The sequence below is a fragment of the Ipomoea triloba genome, chromosome 6 (genome assembly GCF_003576645.1).
Source record: "Ipomoea triloba cultivar NCNSP0323 chromosome 6, ASM357664v1".
In the NCBI taxonomy this organism is placed as follows: domain Eukaryota; kingdom Viridiplantae; phylum Streptophyta; class Magnoliopsida; order Solanales; family Convolvulaceae; genus Ipomoea; species Ipomoea triloba.
Genome location: NC_044921.1, coordinates 13,683,279 through 13,702,410, shown reverse-complemented (window position 1 = coordinate 13,702,410; position 19,132 = coordinate 13,683,279). Strand labels below are relative to the sequence as shown.

The 19,132-nt window shown below is 33.6% G+C and overlaps 2 protein-coding genes and 1 non-coding gene across 3 annotated transcripts; 1 reads left to right on the top strand and 2 right to left on the bottom strand.

The window, feature by feature from the left end:
* Positions 1-2,288: 2,288 nt before the first annotated feature.
* Positions 2,289-2,405, top strand: LOC116023844. The gene has a single exon (XR_004099435.1). It is a non-coding gene; the product is annotated as a U5 spliceosomal RNA (small nuclear RNA).
* An 826-nt stretch (positions 2,406-3,231) lies between these two features.
* On the bottom strand, positions 3,232-7,871 carry LOC116022196 (polyadenylate-binding protein-interacting protein 7-like). The gene is made up of 6 exons (XM_031262798.1): positions 7,478-7,871; positions 5,959-6,860; positions 4,931-5,381; positions 4,785-4,855; positions 4,237-4,361; positions 3,232-3,860 (listed from the first exon to the last, which is right to left on the bottom strand). Exons 2-6 carry the CDS (start codon positions 6,742-6,744, stop codon positions 3,566-3,568), a joined length of 1,728 nt encoding a protein of 575 aa, XP_031118658.1. The 5' UTR covers positions 6,745-6,860; positions 7,478-7,871; the 3' UTR covers positions 3,232-3,565.
* A 9,314-nt stretch (positions 7,872-17,185) lies between these two features.
* LOC116023502 (replication protein A 70 kDa DNA-binding subunit A-like) lies at positions 17,186-18,893 on the bottom strand. Its single transcript, XM_031264506.1, has 7 exons — positions 18,834-18,893; positions 18,566-18,662; positions 18,332-18,462; positions 18,170-18,248; positions 17,958-18,090; positions 17,678-17,838; positions 17,186-17,591 (listed from the first exon to the last, which is right to left on the bottom strand). The coding sequence occupies exons 2-7, from the start codon at positions 18,655-18,657 to the stop codon at positions 17,186-17,188; spliced, it is 1,002 nt and encodes a 333-aa protein (XP_031120366.1). The 5' UTR covers positions 18,658-18,662; positions 18,834-18,893.
* Between the last annotated feature and the right edge of the window lie 239 nt (positions 18,894-19,132).

Here is a 19,132-nt window from a genome sequence, read left to right as displayed (position 1 = left end):
GATTGGGCGGGAAACTTGAAGAGAAGGATTTTACTTTTATTAATAGTATAGATTATAATGATTTAATTATTCTCAAATTTTGGTAAATAAAATTTTGTTACCAATTAAACTTTATTATTTTTTAGCAATTAATTAATAATATTAGATTGGGCGGGAAACTTGAAGAGAAGGATTTTTACTTTTATTAATAGTATAGATTAAAAAAAATCATGTTATTTTAGTAACGGAAAGAACAATTGTCGCAAGTTCTGTCGCCAACCTCAAACATCAAATTTATCTTTGCGCAAAACATTGCAACAAAATTAATTTCTGTTGCCGGTTCCATCGCTATAGCGCGACAGACATGTAGGGCATCGCATTTTTTGTCGCCAACATATCAATATATTGGCGACGGAATTGATTCCATTGTCCCATTCTATAGCAAAAATAAACTTCATTTCAAAATTTAAATATTTTCGCGACGAAAAAATACCCATCGCAATTTTTGTCATCAGCCTCCGTCGTCAATTCCTTGGCGCAAAGATTATGTGTGAATATTTTTCACTTTGCGCCAAATATTGCAACGGAATTTATTCTCCTCGCCGATTCTGTCACAAAATCGCAACGAAACCATCGGCCGTTGTCTTTTCCGTCGCTATTGTGGTGACAGAACTTAATTTTATCGCAAAATCTGTCACCATAATGCGGCGCCAAAATTTCCCGAGTTTTTTTTCTGACTTTGTGCCAAAAATCGATACGGAATTAAATTTTGTCACCATTTCCGCCGCAAAATCGTGATTGAACACGTTCCATTGCAAAACCGTTGCGAATCGACAACGGATTATGTTCCGTCGCAATTCGTGATTTTTCTTGTAGTGTGAAGCAAAGTCTTCAACCAACAAACTGAAGCCCTGCTCACTATAGAATAAGTCTGGTTATTTTATTAGATTTTCTAAGAGGCATTTTATCATACGGCTAGGAAGAGTGGACAAATAGCCCATGAATTGTTACGAAAATGAGATATTAAAAATTTAAAATCACATACCGATCAAGACGGATAAATTGTTACAATTACACATTCATTACGAGTACGAAAATGAGAGTATTTTAAGACGAAGAGCATTAGTTCATTATCTAGGAGAAAGAGAGGAGTTGGTGGAAAAGGGGCACAATTAACAGTTACCTGCTGAATTGGTGGAAAAGTGTAGACATTAAAGACGATATGTCCCAGGAGTTCCGACTGAGCATAAACTCGAAAGCAGAAAGTTGGGTAATTTGTGTACCTAGGGAAGGGCATTTCGGTATTCGGTTCGGTTTGAAAAAGTTCGATTTTGGAATTTGGTTCGGTTTGGGACTTTGGGAACCCCAATTCCCAACATTTAATGATTAATTCACAAGAAGATAACATAAACATGATGAAACTTGAAGAGCTAAAAAGAAAGAAAAAGACTTTAGGGGAGTTGAGCTACTTTGAATGCTTGCCATGCTCTTATTAGGTACCTTGCTCCCAGTGTAACAGTTCCAACTACTGCTCCCATAACCAAAGGAGTTGTCTGAAAGCAAAAATGGCCAACAGAATTATACTTTCACCTTGAGAAAGAGTATCTTCAAAGTACATCAGTACAATAGATATAGTCTATAGTTCCATTTTTTTTTGAAGAATAGTCTATAGCTCCATTTTAAGCATCATTACATTACAATTACAATGCTATTACTTCTCTCTGCACCCTGAAGCTCAACATTGAAACCTAGTAATTACAATTACAAATTCCCTCACACAAAAGAACTGGCTGGCCAGTCTTCGACTTCCACCCTTGAAAGCCGGATTTTCCAACCTTCAATGCCAGAAATTACAGCCTAGGCACGGCCTATTCGAAGACTGGAATTCTTCCACACTCAAGCAATCAGAAATCAAGAATCAAAAACCAAAAATCAACTTCAAGGCAGAAAATTTCCAGACTCGAAGACAGAAAAATCAAGGTTCAACCAGCAATCAAAAAATTTCCAGAGTAGAAGAAAATTTCAACCGAGAAATCAAGGAGAGGAGACCGTTCGTTGCTTGGAGCTGGGTAGCTGGCAGCCGGCTAGGCAGGAGATGGAGGACTGGTCTCTGGTCCGGCGACGAGTAAGGTTAGGCGATTTGGAGATGGGATTTGGGTCCGGCGTCGCGTACCAAGAAGACGAAGTCAACATCAGCTTGAATAGTAATAGAAATGTGGGGGTAACCCATCCCACATCGAAGAATCATAAAGAACTCTCAGCTTTGGACTTCTATATATTTCGCAATTCTAAGCCTTTTGAAATCACGCAGCCACGCGTTGAACACAAAGCGAGCTATTCTTTCGCCTTTTACTAAAGAATACCGTGTGTTCGTCGCAAATAGTGGCATACGCCATTTTTTGGAGGGTTTCTTGTAATAGAGGACCCAACCAATTTGAGTCCAAGCTTTTATGTTATTTCTGGACCTGGGTTAGTTAAACTAACATTTCAGTTTTTTCCTATTCTCATTGTAACTCTGTTGAGCCATTCTTTGATTTTAGATGTCCCTGTACTACTGTTTTTTGTTAAAAGTCTTATTTTCATTTTAGTTTTATTTATTTGTTTTGTAATAACAAGGTGATTTTTATGGCAAATTATTCTGTGAAAAAAGTCAAATACACTCAATTTATATATATTTTTCACAATTTATATATTGAATGTGAACTTTTAATGTGTAAATTGTGCATATTCAATATATAAATTATAATAAAGGTAGATCTTCATGTATAGGTATATATACTGTTCACAATTTATATATTGAATGTGAAATTGTGCATATTCAATATATAAATTATAATAAATCCACCTTGCAAGGTAGATTTTCATGTACAGGTAAATATACAGGTAAATATAGAATTAACTTATAGGTCTAGAAATTGACTAGTATAGAATATAGAATTAACTTATAGGTCTAGAAATTGACAAGTATAGAAGATGTTAATTGTTAGACAATTTTTGAACCACATAGTATAAGAATTGGTGTTTAACTATTGTAATTTGTAATCGCAAATATAGTCACTGTTTTGAACCGAAAAAAAAAAAAAGAATAAAAAGCCATTTGAAAATCAGACAATCTAATCTCAGCTGTGACCCAAAATACTCATTTCCCACCTAAATTGCTCCTTTATGTGTTTCATTTTGATAAAGAGAAATGCACATGTAATTTCAGGGATGTAAAAAGCAGTAAAACACAGAAAAGCCAAAATGGTAAAGGACTAGAAGATGAAGATCTAACTTCCACATTTCAAACAACTGATACACTTAGTTTACTGATCTATCAAATAAATGAATTTTATCAGTTACATTGGGCAATTTAGACAAAATTAACGTAACAAAACTAGCATGGGACTGATACACCTCCCATATCACCTATCAAACAACTAAACCTTACTGATACAAATTTCTGCCCCTCGTCGCAGATTTTTTTCTTTTTCTTTTTCTTTTCCTCCCTACTCCGTGAAGTTGCACTAACTTTTCCATATACAGGTACCACAATATAACACATTTCAAGGGTGTACTGTGTTAAAAACTTCTATACCTTCTTGACTTAGTATACCACAACTCGGAGAAGCCCTGGTTGTGGTTCAGTGTAGTCAAGGCCTTCCTCCTCAAGGAGGTAGCGTTGGATGGCAGTTGGAAGTCTAGCTGGAGTCCTTGAACCCTTGGTGTGATGCCCTGTCCCGACACAAATGAATACCTGCAGCCGCTGATCGGCTGATCTTGCTGCATTTCTCAAAATAGCTAGCTCACGCTTAAGGACGTGAATACCTTCTGAAACATGAAGTCCATGCAGGTCAATAATTCTTTCCTGTCCTCTGCCATTGGTTGACATCTCCTGGTTCCTGAAAATAAGAAATCCAGTACCACAAGGGCGTAAATTTTAATGTTCTTAGTACCAAACTACCGAAACATATGTCATCATATTAATTGATGTGTAAAAATCTGTAAGCAGACTGGCTTCTGGCCTGAAAGTGCAGACTAAAGGGTAAGATTGTAAGATGTGACCAGATTGAAGCTGAGAAATTGAAAATTAGTTTATAGTTAGGTACACCAGTTGGGTGGAGTATGGACTCCTAGAGTCTAGGAGCTCGAGTCAAGGGGATCATTTTATATACTAAAAGATACCAAACACAGTCTTTGTAAAGACGCTGAGGCCATTGTCAAACAAATTTGAAAGGTGTATTGCAACAAATTAGAGCATGAAGCAAGAACACAAACCTTACGCGGAATATAGATTCCTGAGCTCTGCCGTGAGCATCCTTCATTTTCATATTGTGCAGCTGCCCTTTTTCACTCAATTCTTTAGCTAAAGCCTTCTGACCACTAAGGTATGCCAGACGAGCCTGCTCTTGCATATAAAATCCCAATGGTTAAAGTGTAAATATACCATATAAAAAACCCAAAAGTAACGCAGTATCTGGTGAAGCTACATCCAGATTTGGCACATAGAAGCAAATGCATCTCATCTTTAAGGAGTGAAATAAAAGAAACATGTTAGCCATAAATAGCTTTTACCACATGTTCCTGTCAACAAATAAACAAACTACAATTAACAATTACGATACCCATAAATATACAGCGATAGAGTACCCTCTATATGCAGGGACTAAAACACCCCACACAAGATTTCTCCCCATGGAAACCACCCACCACCACCACCACCATCACCCAAAAACCAAACCTCACATTTGCCATTTGAAGCAAACATAATTAGCCTCTTCTCACCACACCATTTATTTTATTTTATTATTATTTTAGAAAAGCACCTGTTCAAAGTATGCATTGCGCAGCCGTGCATGGTCACGAGCTTCTTCCCGCATTTCAGAATACATATTTGCTGCAATATAAAGAACATTAAAGCAGATACATTCTAAAGTATTGTCCACAACTAAAATTTCATGAAGAATATTACCAACTGCCTCTCCAGTTTCAAGCCAGACAGGAGCTGCACGAGTTGACCCCCGGCTTTGCAACCTATCACCATACACTGCCCTACTTTGGCTACCATTGTAAGGACTAGCCAGCACATGTGAATTTCTACTTGATCCAACTCTGGCATCATTGGATCCATGTTTGTCATACTTCCACATGCTAGAGTCTTGAGATGCCATCTTTTTGACAGCAGATGCAAAATCTAGACTACCTCTGTAGGGTAAGGAAGAGCCAGATTTGAATGCAAGGGTGCTATCCTTTCCAGATTCCCTATAAGGTCTAAACTCCTGTTGGAGATCATCTCCAGAGTAGGTCAGTAGGTTGTTTTCATTATCTGCTACAGAAAGAGCAGGGAAATCCAGTGCACTAAGATTTGGAGCAGACACAGCCTTGGAATTCAAATTCTGGTTCAACTCACAATCAACTTGTTGCTGCAGTTAAATAAACATATATTAAACTCTGTCTAATAATGGTTTCAAGCATATTTCAAGGATTGCCTTTTCCTAAATAAATTAACATCTTACAAGTGTCATCTACTATGTGGCAGACTGGCTGTTAAAATAAGGACATGTCTTGTGAGATTAGAGACTTAAACTAGCTAATATAGACACCACAATTAACACATAGGAAATACCAAATTTTAACTTCAAATTTTAGAGCCACAGAAATGAGAGGGGAAATGGATCTAAAGAGCCAAAAAATCACAGGATTAGAGCTCACATAGTTCAACTATAGTGTGCAATCATGGTTTCTCAGATATACCCAAACAAGATGACAACCAAAAGGTATTCTTAAGTTTAACTAAGACACATTACCAAGTTGTCGCCTAATTGTAGTACTTGCTGAATCAGCTTCGCTACATAAGACAACATTGTATTTATGACTAAGCAGCATACAAATAGATCTAGAGCAACTCTTGATAGGATTTAAATGATGCAATTACAAACCTAACACCTATTATGCAACTCTGACTGGTTAAATTTTAGGGGAAAAAAAGAATGAAAATACCTCAAGTTGAGAAAGCATCTCAACAGTCAGATTCAAGTCACCTCCATTGGCATAGTACACCTCAGCAAGACTTTCAGCTGCAAAACCAGGGAATTTTGAAGCCAAATACTCAACAGGGTTTATACCTATATCCTCTACAAACTGTTGTTCATTTATTATATCAGTAAGGAATTCATGTCTCGAGTTCACATCATAAGGAGGTGCCTCTCTAACATTAGCAAGAAACTCGTTATCGTTCAGATGTTGCTTCTCCCAATGATTACCAGGCAAAAGATGGAAACTCGTTGAGGATGCATCTTCGGCAAAGCGTGAAGCAAGATAGCTTGTCTTTTCATCAAAGCTAGTACCATTAATTTGGTTTGGGGATAACCCCTGCTGTTCTTTCAACATAAAAGCACTGCCTGTTGAGGTTGGGAACCTTGAAGTATTAGTGATATCAGTTAATGACAAATTGGAAAAAGGAAGACTATTGATCCCATGGTCATCATCTTCTCCCATGACCTCAAAATCAGTTGAAATGTCATCAGGGAGCCGGCAACGCCAGTAGCGGCGCACTTCATCATCGGAGTTATTTGAAACGGATGATTCTGATCTATCTAATACAGATTTCCCTAGTGTGCTTGTGTTCACATCAGCAAACTTTGATGCATCCGTATTGCTAGTATTGCCAGAGGGTGATCTTAGTGCAAAAGGAACAAATTCTGCTGCATTTGGATTCAAAGTTGTTGCCTTGGCTGAACTGTGATCTTTGTCACCGGTAGGAATCCCTTTTCCCAAAAAGCTCATTCTTTTTCTCTTCCTTGTTCAAATAGTAGATAGATAAGAAAAAACAGTTTCTACTTGCACAAAATAACTTCTAATGGTTACAAAGTAGCAATATTGCAGAGCATATCAGCCAAAACCTGCAACGAAGTTTAGAGACAAAAGCTTTAGTCCACAGTGCAACATCATAAACTCTCAAAGTAGTTCCCAAACAAATCGATCAGCATTAACATTACACCACTATTTGATCAAAAAAGTTGCAATAGTAATCGCACTGCATACAATAAATTGATAACTAAGCAATTACTCTAAAATTAATTACACTAAGGGGCATAATTCAACCACCAAAAAAAATCATTAATTAAAGTTTTACTTTCAAGCAAAATTCATCAGTTACTTAATCAAAACAATCAATAACCGACATCATGTATTCCTTGAATTCAACGCACTGTCGATGAACAAAAGCAACAGTTTAAAACAAAAACCTTCATCCCAATTATATTCAATAAATAACTAAATATCTATAACAAACTATACATAATTCCTAAACATAAGAATTAAGGAATTAATTAAACCCTAACCTCGTCATTAAACTTTTTTCAAATTTGCATTTAAAACCACCCAACAAATGAGAAACAACACAATCTCTGCAGATCTCCAAGAATCTCAACCAAAATTCGAAGTAAACTTGCACAAAATAAAATAATATAAAAGTCAAAGCGAAGCTCCGAGATCTGAGTGCTTCATCAGCTTATACCTTTACGAAGCTCTATAATCGAGAGCGCCATATCCAAAGGATCCATTTTCGATTACGAGAAACAATTGTAGAGAGAGAAAGCGATAGAATAGAAAGAGGAAGTGATAAAATACAGAGAAAAAAAAAAAGAGTTAGAGAGAGAGAGAGAGTGGGAGTATATCCTATTCACTGATTAGCACAGAAAAAGAGATTGAATTCTCGTTGTTGTTCATTTGCTCCTCCTTCTTCTTCTTCGAGGTTTGTGGCGAGAGGGTTTAATTTCGTTTTTTCTCTTCCCTCGAGTCTTAATTGTGTTTTTCTATCTCAGGCTCTCAGCTACACCCTACAGAGTCTCTCTCTCTCTCCCTCTCTCTCTCTTGGCTCGCCTTTTTCAAGCTTTGACATTCTTTTCCTTTTTTTCTCGTTTTGAGACCACAACATGTAAAGGAATCCTTGGCCACTCAAAATGACCAAACATTTCTTTTATTTTCTTGGCAAATTGTTGTTCTTAAAAGGTATTTTTTTTTTTTTAGAGGATTGTTCTTAAAAGGTTGAATCTCTCATTTCCGACCCGATATAGTATAGAGGAGGTAAATTATGTTCTCACGCTGCTGCTGCTGTTGGTGAGACTAGATCTCGGGTCGTTGTTCACAAACTTCATTATTGTGACCAATTGAGCTACCCATGCAGATTATTTTCTTGGCAAATTGTATCCCAGGCACAAGGTGATTTCGATTAATTCATAAAATAAAAAGGAAACTAAATTACTATTATTAAGTGACGAAGAAAACCGGTGACTACAAACAAGGGTGAGTTGAGCTGATAAAAGATCACAAAGAAGTAAATCAACTTAGGTTGTTCATAATTAACCGACTCTAACTAAGAAGGCTAAAAGACTGTTTTATTATGAGTCAAATTTAAAACTTTGTGAGTATCAAACTAATAACTTGACCAACACGATTATAATTTGCCCTAAATTGGAGTATTATTTTATCACCAATAACTTATAACAATATCATATACAAGTTTTGGTGTATATTTTATTTTCAAAGCAATATGATATAATTTTGACATAAACAAGAGATATTTAAAAAATTACCTTGACTGTTCACTTGATTTCACAATAGGGAGTTGCTGGTCCTATGAGTACAAGATGTGAACTATTTATATTTGTCCTTTAGATTTGCTATCCTATTCCTATTCCTACTCTAACTTATCTTTATGAAAATACCTACACGGCCCATGTAACGATGTTTACCTTATCTTTAACTCTCTCTCTCTCTCTCTCTCTCTCTCTCTCTCTCTCTCTATATATATATATATATATATATATATATATATATATATATATATATATATATAACTGCCAATAACATTAGTTCTAGAATGAAAATTGTGTTATTAGTAGTATAAGTTGAATCAAGCGTTAGTTATTTGTGTTGTTTTTTAAATAATTTTTTTTTATTTTTTTTATAATTTTACCCACCACATTTTGTCTGTTAAACTTTATTTTAGCATTTGTCCTCAAATAGAATTAAAAATTTGTTAGGCTCTGTTTGGCAGAGCTTATTTAAGAGCTTATAGCTTATTTTAAGCTACTAATAAGCTATAAGCTCTGTCTGGTAATGTTTACAAAATAATTTAGTAGCTTAAAATAAGAGTTTATTTTGAAAAGCTAATTTAATTAGGTAGCATTTCAAAAATAAGCTAGTAGTTTCTTAATTTTCTTCATCTTTATTCTTATTATTTTAAATAAATGACATTATTTGTCCCTCTCAATTAAAATCCTTTTGGCTTTTTTGTCTTCAATATGTTTGGTTGTAATTTTAATTTGATATTTGTGTGTTTGAACATTAATTTTTTTATGAACTAATTTTATGAACTATAAAATTTTTGTTAAATGTTGTGTGAACATAAAAATTTCAAAGGTAAAATCTCTTAAGGCACCGATTCGTGAGACTAGTCGAGTTTATTATATTTTTCATCAAAATTATCATATTTTTTTAAATAAATATTACAATTTCTCTCTTAAATATTACATTTTTATTATAAACAACAATAAATCAATTTAACCCTCAAATATTGCATTTTAATTTGAAAGTACACTTTTTTTTTTCAAAAGTATTACACTTTATAAATAACAATTTTATTTTGGCCCGACCTATCTCTCAAAGCATGTTTTTGCAGGTGTGACTACGAAAAAAAAGATAAGAGGAAATAATGAAAAAAAGAAAAAAATTAAAGAAAAAAAAAGAAAAAACAAAATCTGATAAAATAAACTTTAATAAAAAAAAAGAGCAAAAATTTACGCGTCCAAATTGCACGTGCACGGTTGGCCGACTGGGCGCAAGATTTACGCCTAACGCGAGGCGCATTTCTTTTTTTCTTTCATGGTGATCCCACTATGAAAGACAAAATCTAACCTCCCTGTATGAACCCTATTTCTTCTCTCTCATCTCTATTTTTCTTCCACATCAACTTTGATTCCTCCAAATCCCAATTTGGATGCCCTCAAAAGAGTATTACTCAAATTTCAACAAATAATTTGCAAAGTGAGCAGATGATACGACAGTTGTATTTAAATGAGGTAGAAATCTGTCATCTTCTATGACAAGAATATAGTACAGCTAAATGGACTAGTAGGCTATTGTTTAAAGTAACAATTGAGATCATTATACAACAAAATAATTAAATTAATGTTGTTAGCTAGCGGCTACAACTCTAGATCATAAGGTCAGGTTTCACTAAAAAATAATTTTATTGGTTGGTTATTCTTCGTAAAATTGTTAATTAATTTCATATAATTGATATTATAATATATCGAAAAGTTGTGAACGGCTGGCTGATGAGGGCGAATGGCCTACTCATACTGTGAAGCGTGATCCTCCATGTGCATAGAACAAATATAAATTGAACGTGACATTGGTGTGTCCTTTTTTTTTTTAACTAGCGGTGGCACGCGCGATGCGCGTAGTATAATGCCCAACAAAGATCGAATAAATACAATGATATTAAAAAATGTGTTAAAATTTAAATCCTTTGGTATTTATTTTATATTTTTTTTTTGTTTAAATTTGAATTTAATTAAGAGGTCAAGAGTGTTATTTCAATAGTTATGTACGATATAAATATAAGGAGTTAGTTTATTTTTGTCAAACGGAGATTCATACATACAAATTTATTGATAATAAATAGAGTTGTAACATTTATATATACAAGTTTATTAAAATTGTAGTTCATTCTCCTACATCATTGTTAGTGTCCTACTTTGGGTTTTTTTTTCGTACAGTTTCTAAAACAAACATAGAAACTTGTGTTTTTCGGTTGTTCATATCTCATATTCAAATAAATGTACTAACATGTAATGCTTTTATTTCTTTAAATAAAGTTAGTTGTGTTGCACGAAAGAAGACATAAACAATTTGAAATGAAGGCTTATACATGCATTTAAATTCTTGTCCATCTCAATAAAAAAAAAGTTGTGTCAAATTGCATCAATGTATAATAAAAAATATAAAAGTACGAATCGAACATGTACAAAATGATCTCCAAATGATTCGTTTCATTCAGCTTCGATAAATTCCTAAATCACGTGAAAAAGCATTTAACATAGTTTGAGTTTTTGCTTGTAAACAAATTTGCATATTAAACAAACTAAACAGAAGTAGTGCTAATAGTCTACCTCGTCTAACAAGTTAATGTCTCCTTCTGGCTCAAGATACCAATTGTTTTGTTTTTTTTATAACCTCAGGACAGTAAAGGCTGACTAATGTTTGATTATTTATTATCTTTGTTACGAAGAAGGGAGCGTATCTGTTTTCCAATTGTTCCCTTTTCACCTCAACCATAAATAACATGCCAAGTCCAACCAATGATTGTATTTCTTTTGGCAGTTGAGGGGTTATGCGCTTATGCTTTGCTCGGAGGTCTGATGCTGTTCTNCCACAAAAAAAACTGAAAAAAAAAAATTTATAAAAGTTTTGTGAACTGTTCTTTTGACTTTTGTTGTTGCATGTGAATCCTCGGGATACGCGTATAATTTGAAATTGCCAGTTGTTATGCTCCATTCCTTCCTTATTAAATAAAGCAAATGACTGCCTCCAACCTTGCATTTTCTAAACTATCGATTGTATTATCCTATGTTCCTTCTTCGTTGTTAAAGTAATATACCTGCAGAATGACACATTATGGCTTTTCTTCATCTTCTCCTAATCAGGTTGAATGCCCTTGTAGTGATTACTCAGAGCATTATATCTGGGATTACCAGTATGAGGCACTTCCATTGATGCCTACAAATAAAACTATTGGCTTTGCAAAACAATTCTTAGAGATTGGTAAAGGTAAAACGTGTAATTACTTATACCCTTATACATTTAATGTATTAACACATTTTTTTTATACAGAGTTTGATGGCTTATGGGATTTCAAACCTGAAGCAGAACGATTCAATTTAATTGCTGGTAAAGGATTTTACTTTCTTAAAATGAACAATAATGACATCTTTATATGTAGTTGTATTCATAATATATATATATATTTATTTATTTATTTATTTATTTGTTGCAGATGTTGCAACTACTGAAGCTGTAAATGTCGAAGAAATTTCAACCGTAGTTATAGGGAATGATAGCAGACCATCCAAACGACTTTGGAATTTCGAAATGGTTTCTAAATACTTCCATATGCCTATGAATCAAGCGGTGAAAGAGTTAAAGATTAAGGAAGCTTCTTTGAAGAAGATATGTAAGAAGGTTGGAATTAATCAATGGCCATATAAGAAGTTGCGTACCTTGGAGCGATTAGCAAAAAATGTCCAAGGGAATACTGATCATAGAGAAATTATAAATGAGCTAGAAAATCAAAGGGAGCAAATGTTAAAGGATCCTAATCTTCAATCAGGCATAGAAAGAAATTATAATCATAACATCTCTTTATTTCCTATATTCGGCTGAAAACCAAACAAATGATCTATCAACCAAATGGTTTTAGGATTCCATTTTACTTTTGAAATTCGCGTGTGAATATTTTTTTTTTGGGGATAAATTTAGCATGATTAATGACATCCGACAAAGAACTATTGCGCTTGTGACAACCTCACATAAGCACTTCATGGTTGGACTATATTTACATATAATAACTTTTTAACTGTTTTACTTTTGTCACACTTGGACAATTAGCCGACATAATTGATTTAAAATTTGGCACGATTGTCAAGTGTACTGTTTTTTTTTTTTACGATTCGGATGCGACCAATTACTTTCGATCGTGAGCTGTTTGTTTTTTGACAAGCTTAATATCTGACATCATTGAAAGGTATGTTTGCTATTTCAAATCTCAGAATCTCCATCATTTACTATCCTCAATGGTGTTTTACCTTATTCTTTGTCACTGAATTATCTTTTTCTATTCTCTCTTTGTTTTTGAACGTCATTTTTTAAAAAAATGGCGAACCAAGCTTATTTTCCAGACCAATTTTCCTACACCACTTATGATATTGCTAGGTATTCCTTATGGGATGATACGGCATACCCAGCTTCTTCCTCATCTTTTCCAAACAAAATTGTTGACCCATCTTTCGATATTACGGAGTATTCCTTTTGTGATGAGTTGGTCGACCCTACGCCTTCCTCATCTTTACTAAACCACATTTCTTATCCATTTTCCGATGTTATCGGATATCCTTTATTGGTTGATGTTGCTGATGCTGCTCCTGCCTCATTTTTTCCAAGCCAAATTTCTTGTACATCTTCCGATATTAGCAAATATCCTTTATGGGATCAACAACATGGGATATCAACTTTTGGTAATGGATTGTTACCGAACATACCCTTTGATCCATTTTGGGGTATTGAGCATAATATGGGAGGACTGCTTGAGGCTACTGGTAATCATATGTTTTTTTCTTGATATGCAATGGCGATGACGTAATATATTTTTTCATCTTTGTTGCAGCCATGAACCACTTAAGTACGGAAGAAAATCTTATGGCATCAACAAGTGGTATACTTGTACAGGAAAATACATTTCCAGTTGCAAGTAACGCAAGTGTAGGAGGGAATATGACTACAGATTCTGTAGTTGTAGAAAGGAGTATGATTGAAACTCTTGCACATAGGCAGCGGAAGAATACGCGAAGAACTTTTCGTGATTCATCCACAATAAGCAAGGAAATGATTTCCAAATATTTCCATCTGCCTATATATCGAGCCGCCAAGGAACTGAGAGTTGGGTATACGATTTTGAAGGAAAGGTGTAGAGAATTAGGAATCTTTAAATGGCCATATCGACAGTTAGTGAGCTTGGAAAAGCTATCAGGAAAAGCTCAGGTAGTTTTTTTTATTTTTCCAAAGTTGTATCATTATAAGGTGAATGTTAATATAATGTTTTACAGGTATTTAGTAACATCGAAAATGACCATGACATAAAGGAAGCAATGAAGGAACTAAAAAGTAGAAGGGAAATGTTGCTAAGCGATCCGAATTTGAAGTTGAATCCAGCAGATATTAGGCTCAGGGATTCATGTACCAGAAAGATAAAGTATAGGGAGATGATGAGTCTTCTTCATTCTCCCACCCTTCCTATACATCCCCTTCATATTACTCCATTAATTGTTGATCCTGCCTTGCCGTTAATTGTTGATCCACCTTCACTTGCGACAGAAGAAGACGAATCGTTTAAACTTTTGCTTGATGGCTTTTGATAATATTTTTGAATAATAAGTATTTTTCTAAATATCAATAAATTTTGTAAACTCTTTAATAAAGAGGTTGTAGATGCCAAAGTTAGGCTACTGCTCATTGAGAGGTCATTCATAGCCATAAGATAAAATTGTAATCATTTACAATGCATAATATATTCCATAAATGTATATAACAAATGTCATTGTCGTACGACATGGCTTGCACTTTTTTACCTTGGAAAATGTAACAAATAGATACATACATGTGAACCAAATTTAATTATATTTGACATAAAATAAGATATGGTCATCTTTAAACGATAACACCGAGGCTTAATATTTGCGATCAATTTAAAAACTTACAATAACATCATGCAATATTATAGGTTTATATTTCTTCCCTGGAATGTTCTTTCATTATCGTGTATTACGTTTTTGTACCACTGTATCCTTGCACGTACATTCTTTTGACTCAGCAGTAACATAAGGTATTAAAGCTAAAACTTTCATGCTATACACAATTTTTTAAAAAAAGGGGGAACAATTTAAGGCGCATAGGAAATTCTTTTAATAAAGCTAATTTTCTGCCTAATGCCCATCTCTAACCTAAAAGTCGTTATTATTATTATTTTTGTCTTGATAAATGTGAATATATTAGCTTTGAAATACAACTTGTTTTAAACTTATAACATTTATTGGACCTATGATTTAAGCATAACTTGTTGCAAAAGCTGAGCTTTCGCCCCCCAATATTGCGTGATGATATTGAACTTGTTGCAGAAGAATTGGTTAAAAATAACTCGTTGTAATTATAAAACGGTAAGTAAGGAAATGATAGCAAGTTATTTTCATTTGCCCATAAATGAAGCAGCGGATGAAATTGAACATTGATAAGCAAAAGCATTATTAAGTTTTATATATGCCATGTTGCCTACAAATGCCAAGCAAGTAATTACAAAGGAAATTAAAAAATTGGTACAAATGTCAGATGTCTTTACAATTGTCATAAAAAATTAATTGAAAAGCGCAAATGTTTTTAACAGTGTCGGCTACATAACTATTATCATTTGACAAAAAAACTGCCCTCGTTGAAAAAAAGACTTAAAAAGTATTTCTTACTGTTTGCACAAACTTTTGTCCTTTGCTATAAATTAGTGGTTTTGTTGGTCTTAGACTCTTCTTAACACTTATTCACACTCTTAGAAATTATTAATCCCTGAAACATTTAGTACATACATTTCGCAAATGGCAAATATTGCTACTTGCTCATATCAGCTTCAACAAAATGATTGTTCTTCTGATGGTAACAATTCATTTTGGGATGAGGTATATCTATCACCACTAAGGGATAGTGAACCTATTCTAAGTAGAGATCTTCTTCCAGGTGGAAATAATGTCAGTACTCAACCACAATGTACTGAAACTATTGGTAAGGTTTTAACATTTTGTAGGTAACTCTTGTTTTAATAATTAATAGTTTTTAACAAGTTGTTTGTAAATGCAGGTGTTTTAGCTACAAATCCTGTTGATGTATTTGATAGTGTTGATTTAATTGTCGAGGAAGATAATACAGCTGCAAAGATAGATTTACCAAATTTAAATCTAAATATCTTTATTAGAAGAAAAAGGACAAAAAAAACTTATCGTGACCCTAATACATTAACTTTAGAATTGCTTTCTAAATATTTTTATATGACCGTTGATCAAGCTGCAGATGAACTACATGTTGGTCGAGCAATTTTAAAGAAAAGGTATAAAGAATTAGGAATTTTGTTCTGGCCTCAACGAAAACTCGTGAGTTTGGAGAGGTTATTAAAAAACGTCAAGGTAATTAAGTAATGCTTATTTATCAGCCTTATATTATTTAAGGAGAAATAACAAATTATTTTGTAGGAATTTGGCGGAATCCAAGACGAAAGCGAGCTAAAAAGAGTGATTGAAGAGTTGGAAGATAAGAAAAAATTGATAATACAAAACCCAAATGTTGAGTTGGGTGAGACAACAATAAGACTTAGAAACAAATGTGACAGGAATAGCTCAAAAAAAAAAAAAGGTATAGAAACTTGTCGTACTTTAATTCAACAATTCATAAGAGTTCGTTGCAAAGTCATACATTTCCTGATATTTCCGAATTAATGCCTGAAGAAATAGATGAAGTGTTAGAGTTTGTACAGAATGATTTTCCAGATTCCAATAATACAACATAAATTTATAATTATCATGCAATTATACTCTATATAATTCTATTTTTTGACCAATCTAAATTAGTTTGTTTGTGTATGGATTAACGATTTTAGGTGAAGGGAGGGAATTAGAAGTAATATTATGTGCAAATGTTTACAAAGTTTTACTGTTCATATGGATTTCACAAAGGACTGAAATATAACGAGCATATATTTTTTTTAAAAAAATTACGATGTGTATAAATTTGATAGTATGTGTACCATTAATATGTAACAAATTAACTAATTTAACCCAATGAAACTTTAATTTCTTATTCATGGGCTTATGTTTTCTTGGTTTGTCCTCCCTTTCTCGAAAAATGCCAACAGTTTATTATGTATAAACATATTTTCCAGTTTTTTTTCAATATGTTGTTACTTTAACATTTGCTTGTAATTAAGGGTTCCAGTTTTAATTTCTGGGACAAAAAAAAAAACTGTATATATGGTTACTTTAATATTTTACGTAATAATTATCAGAACCATTTTAAAATTATGTGTAAGCATATTTTGTTTTTTTTAATATTTTCTTCTTTGAAGCATATAACTTTAAAAAAATCTATATCATGCACCACTTGATATAGATTGTAAATTTTGTAGAATAAATAAAGTTTCAATTTAAACAAAAAAAAAGTTGTTTGTTGCAAGTTTAAATGATGGATAAGTTATTGATGTCGAAAAACACTTCGAAATGGAATACGAAAATACAAATAGTTTGTTAGGAATGGCGGAAATATGGCTTAACTAAACTGTTACCACATGTTTTCGAAACCCTTTAAAAATTCAACATTATTTTCTAGGTACATAATATGCATAGTATTCATTGGCTCAACCAATTTTAGGCTTTTTCCCTTTATCATTTGGTGGACTGCTTGCTTGCGAATCGTCTACACTGTCTCCCGATAATTGGCTAAAATCAAGCCTTCTTTTCGTGGGATTTCCTAGCATCAACGATTGCCTAAACAAACCATCGTTTGAGTCAGCTAAGTCTAGCTGTGCATCTTTGCACAGACACGCTACTGTATACTTTGTGCTTTGTTCACTGAATATGGTGTTTTTCTTGAGAGCAAACACAAGCCCAAGATTATCGAGTGTTTGTTGGAGCATAGCACCATCGTTTTCGCAGGTAGGTATGTTGGACGACGTCAGTAACAATAGGCGGTGCACCTCATGATTAAACATTGTTGCGCGTACACTTCCAACGTTATCAAATATTTCTATGTCCACCTTATACCTGTATATCAATAAAAACATAATATAAGTCATGCTATATTAGAATTTTAAGTATTAAGGAAACAACGAAGATATATATTTTGATACCTTTTGACAGTGATGCCATCAGTTTGTCCACAGTTCATGCAGTGGAGTTGTAAGCCTTCAGTTGAGTGGACTATTTTGTTGCAGTAATTGCAACCAACGTAGTAGTCGAAACCATCACGCTTAAGCAATCTAATTTTGCCTCTCACCCATGCAATTGGTTTCTAAATGTAATGCAGAGCCACAAAAGTAGGTCAAAAGCTTTAAAAGTAAATAGATTGATGGTTAAATGTAAAAGGCGATTTGACATTCGACATACAGTTGAAATGAAATGTTTACTAACTTGTTCAAATCCAGTTTCAACAGATGAAAGGCATGTTTTTCGTTGCCTTATAGGGTCTGCCAATGCAAGCAATGAATCAAGGTAAGTCTTATCTACAATTTCCTTGTAGATGAGTTCAGAGTTTTTGTCCTTCCTATAAGAATAACCAATCACTATTATCATGGTCAAATAACTGGTATATTCTACATAAGTGACAAGGAATTAAAAAATACCAATCAGTAAGGACTTTTGCAACGTGGCCAACAGGATCAACTTCAATTGATGTGTTATATAGTGTACTCAGTGACAACCCTAATTAAACACAAATGTCAAGTATGTAATATAAAAAGTAGAAATAATTTAATGCACTCGTTGGAAGAACATAACAATATTACCTTGGAATGCATTAACGTTCAATCCTTCAGCAAGTATAATGGGGAATTTCCCTTGCCGAAGTTGTAATTCAAGTTGAACCCCTTGGTTTACAGCAAACGTTCCCCAAAGTGTTAGCATAATAGGCTTCAATCTATAAGTGAAATTCGAAACATAATATATAAACAAAATGATAACATATAACAAAGTAAATAATTGTTATATAAGTAAGGCAAGAAACGGGTTAAGATTTATACTCTTCGTTCATGACAACAAAATCATGAACATTTTGTTCGCCATTTTTGGTCACCACAATTTGGCGTGGTAACTTGTATATAACAATCGCCATAATGCCTATAGTTATACAAAAGAAGCAACTAAATTGATGATGCATAAATCAAGTGTTAACCATAATATAATAATAATAATAATAATAATAATAATAATAATAATAACAACAACAATAATAATAATAATAAGGAACTAAACAAATCTAAAAGACAATGAAATAAAGAATTGACTTACTTATTGGTCGGCGAGATAAAAAATAGTCAAAAATATGGTGAAATGGGCTCAGATGAGCCTGGACATGTCTAGATATGTCAATTCCCTCATCAGGACTAAGTTTTTGAATCATAGTACTCCTCGTTATATTCCAAATATTCATGTACTTTGGATCAGGTAAATTTGTAAAACCTACGACAGCTTTAACCGATGCATTAGATATAATATATGTAGAAGACACCTCGAGTCTTTTATCAATCGTCCCATCAATGTCTTTGTCATACAACATTGCTTGCACTTTGTTACCCTGAAAGAAGTAT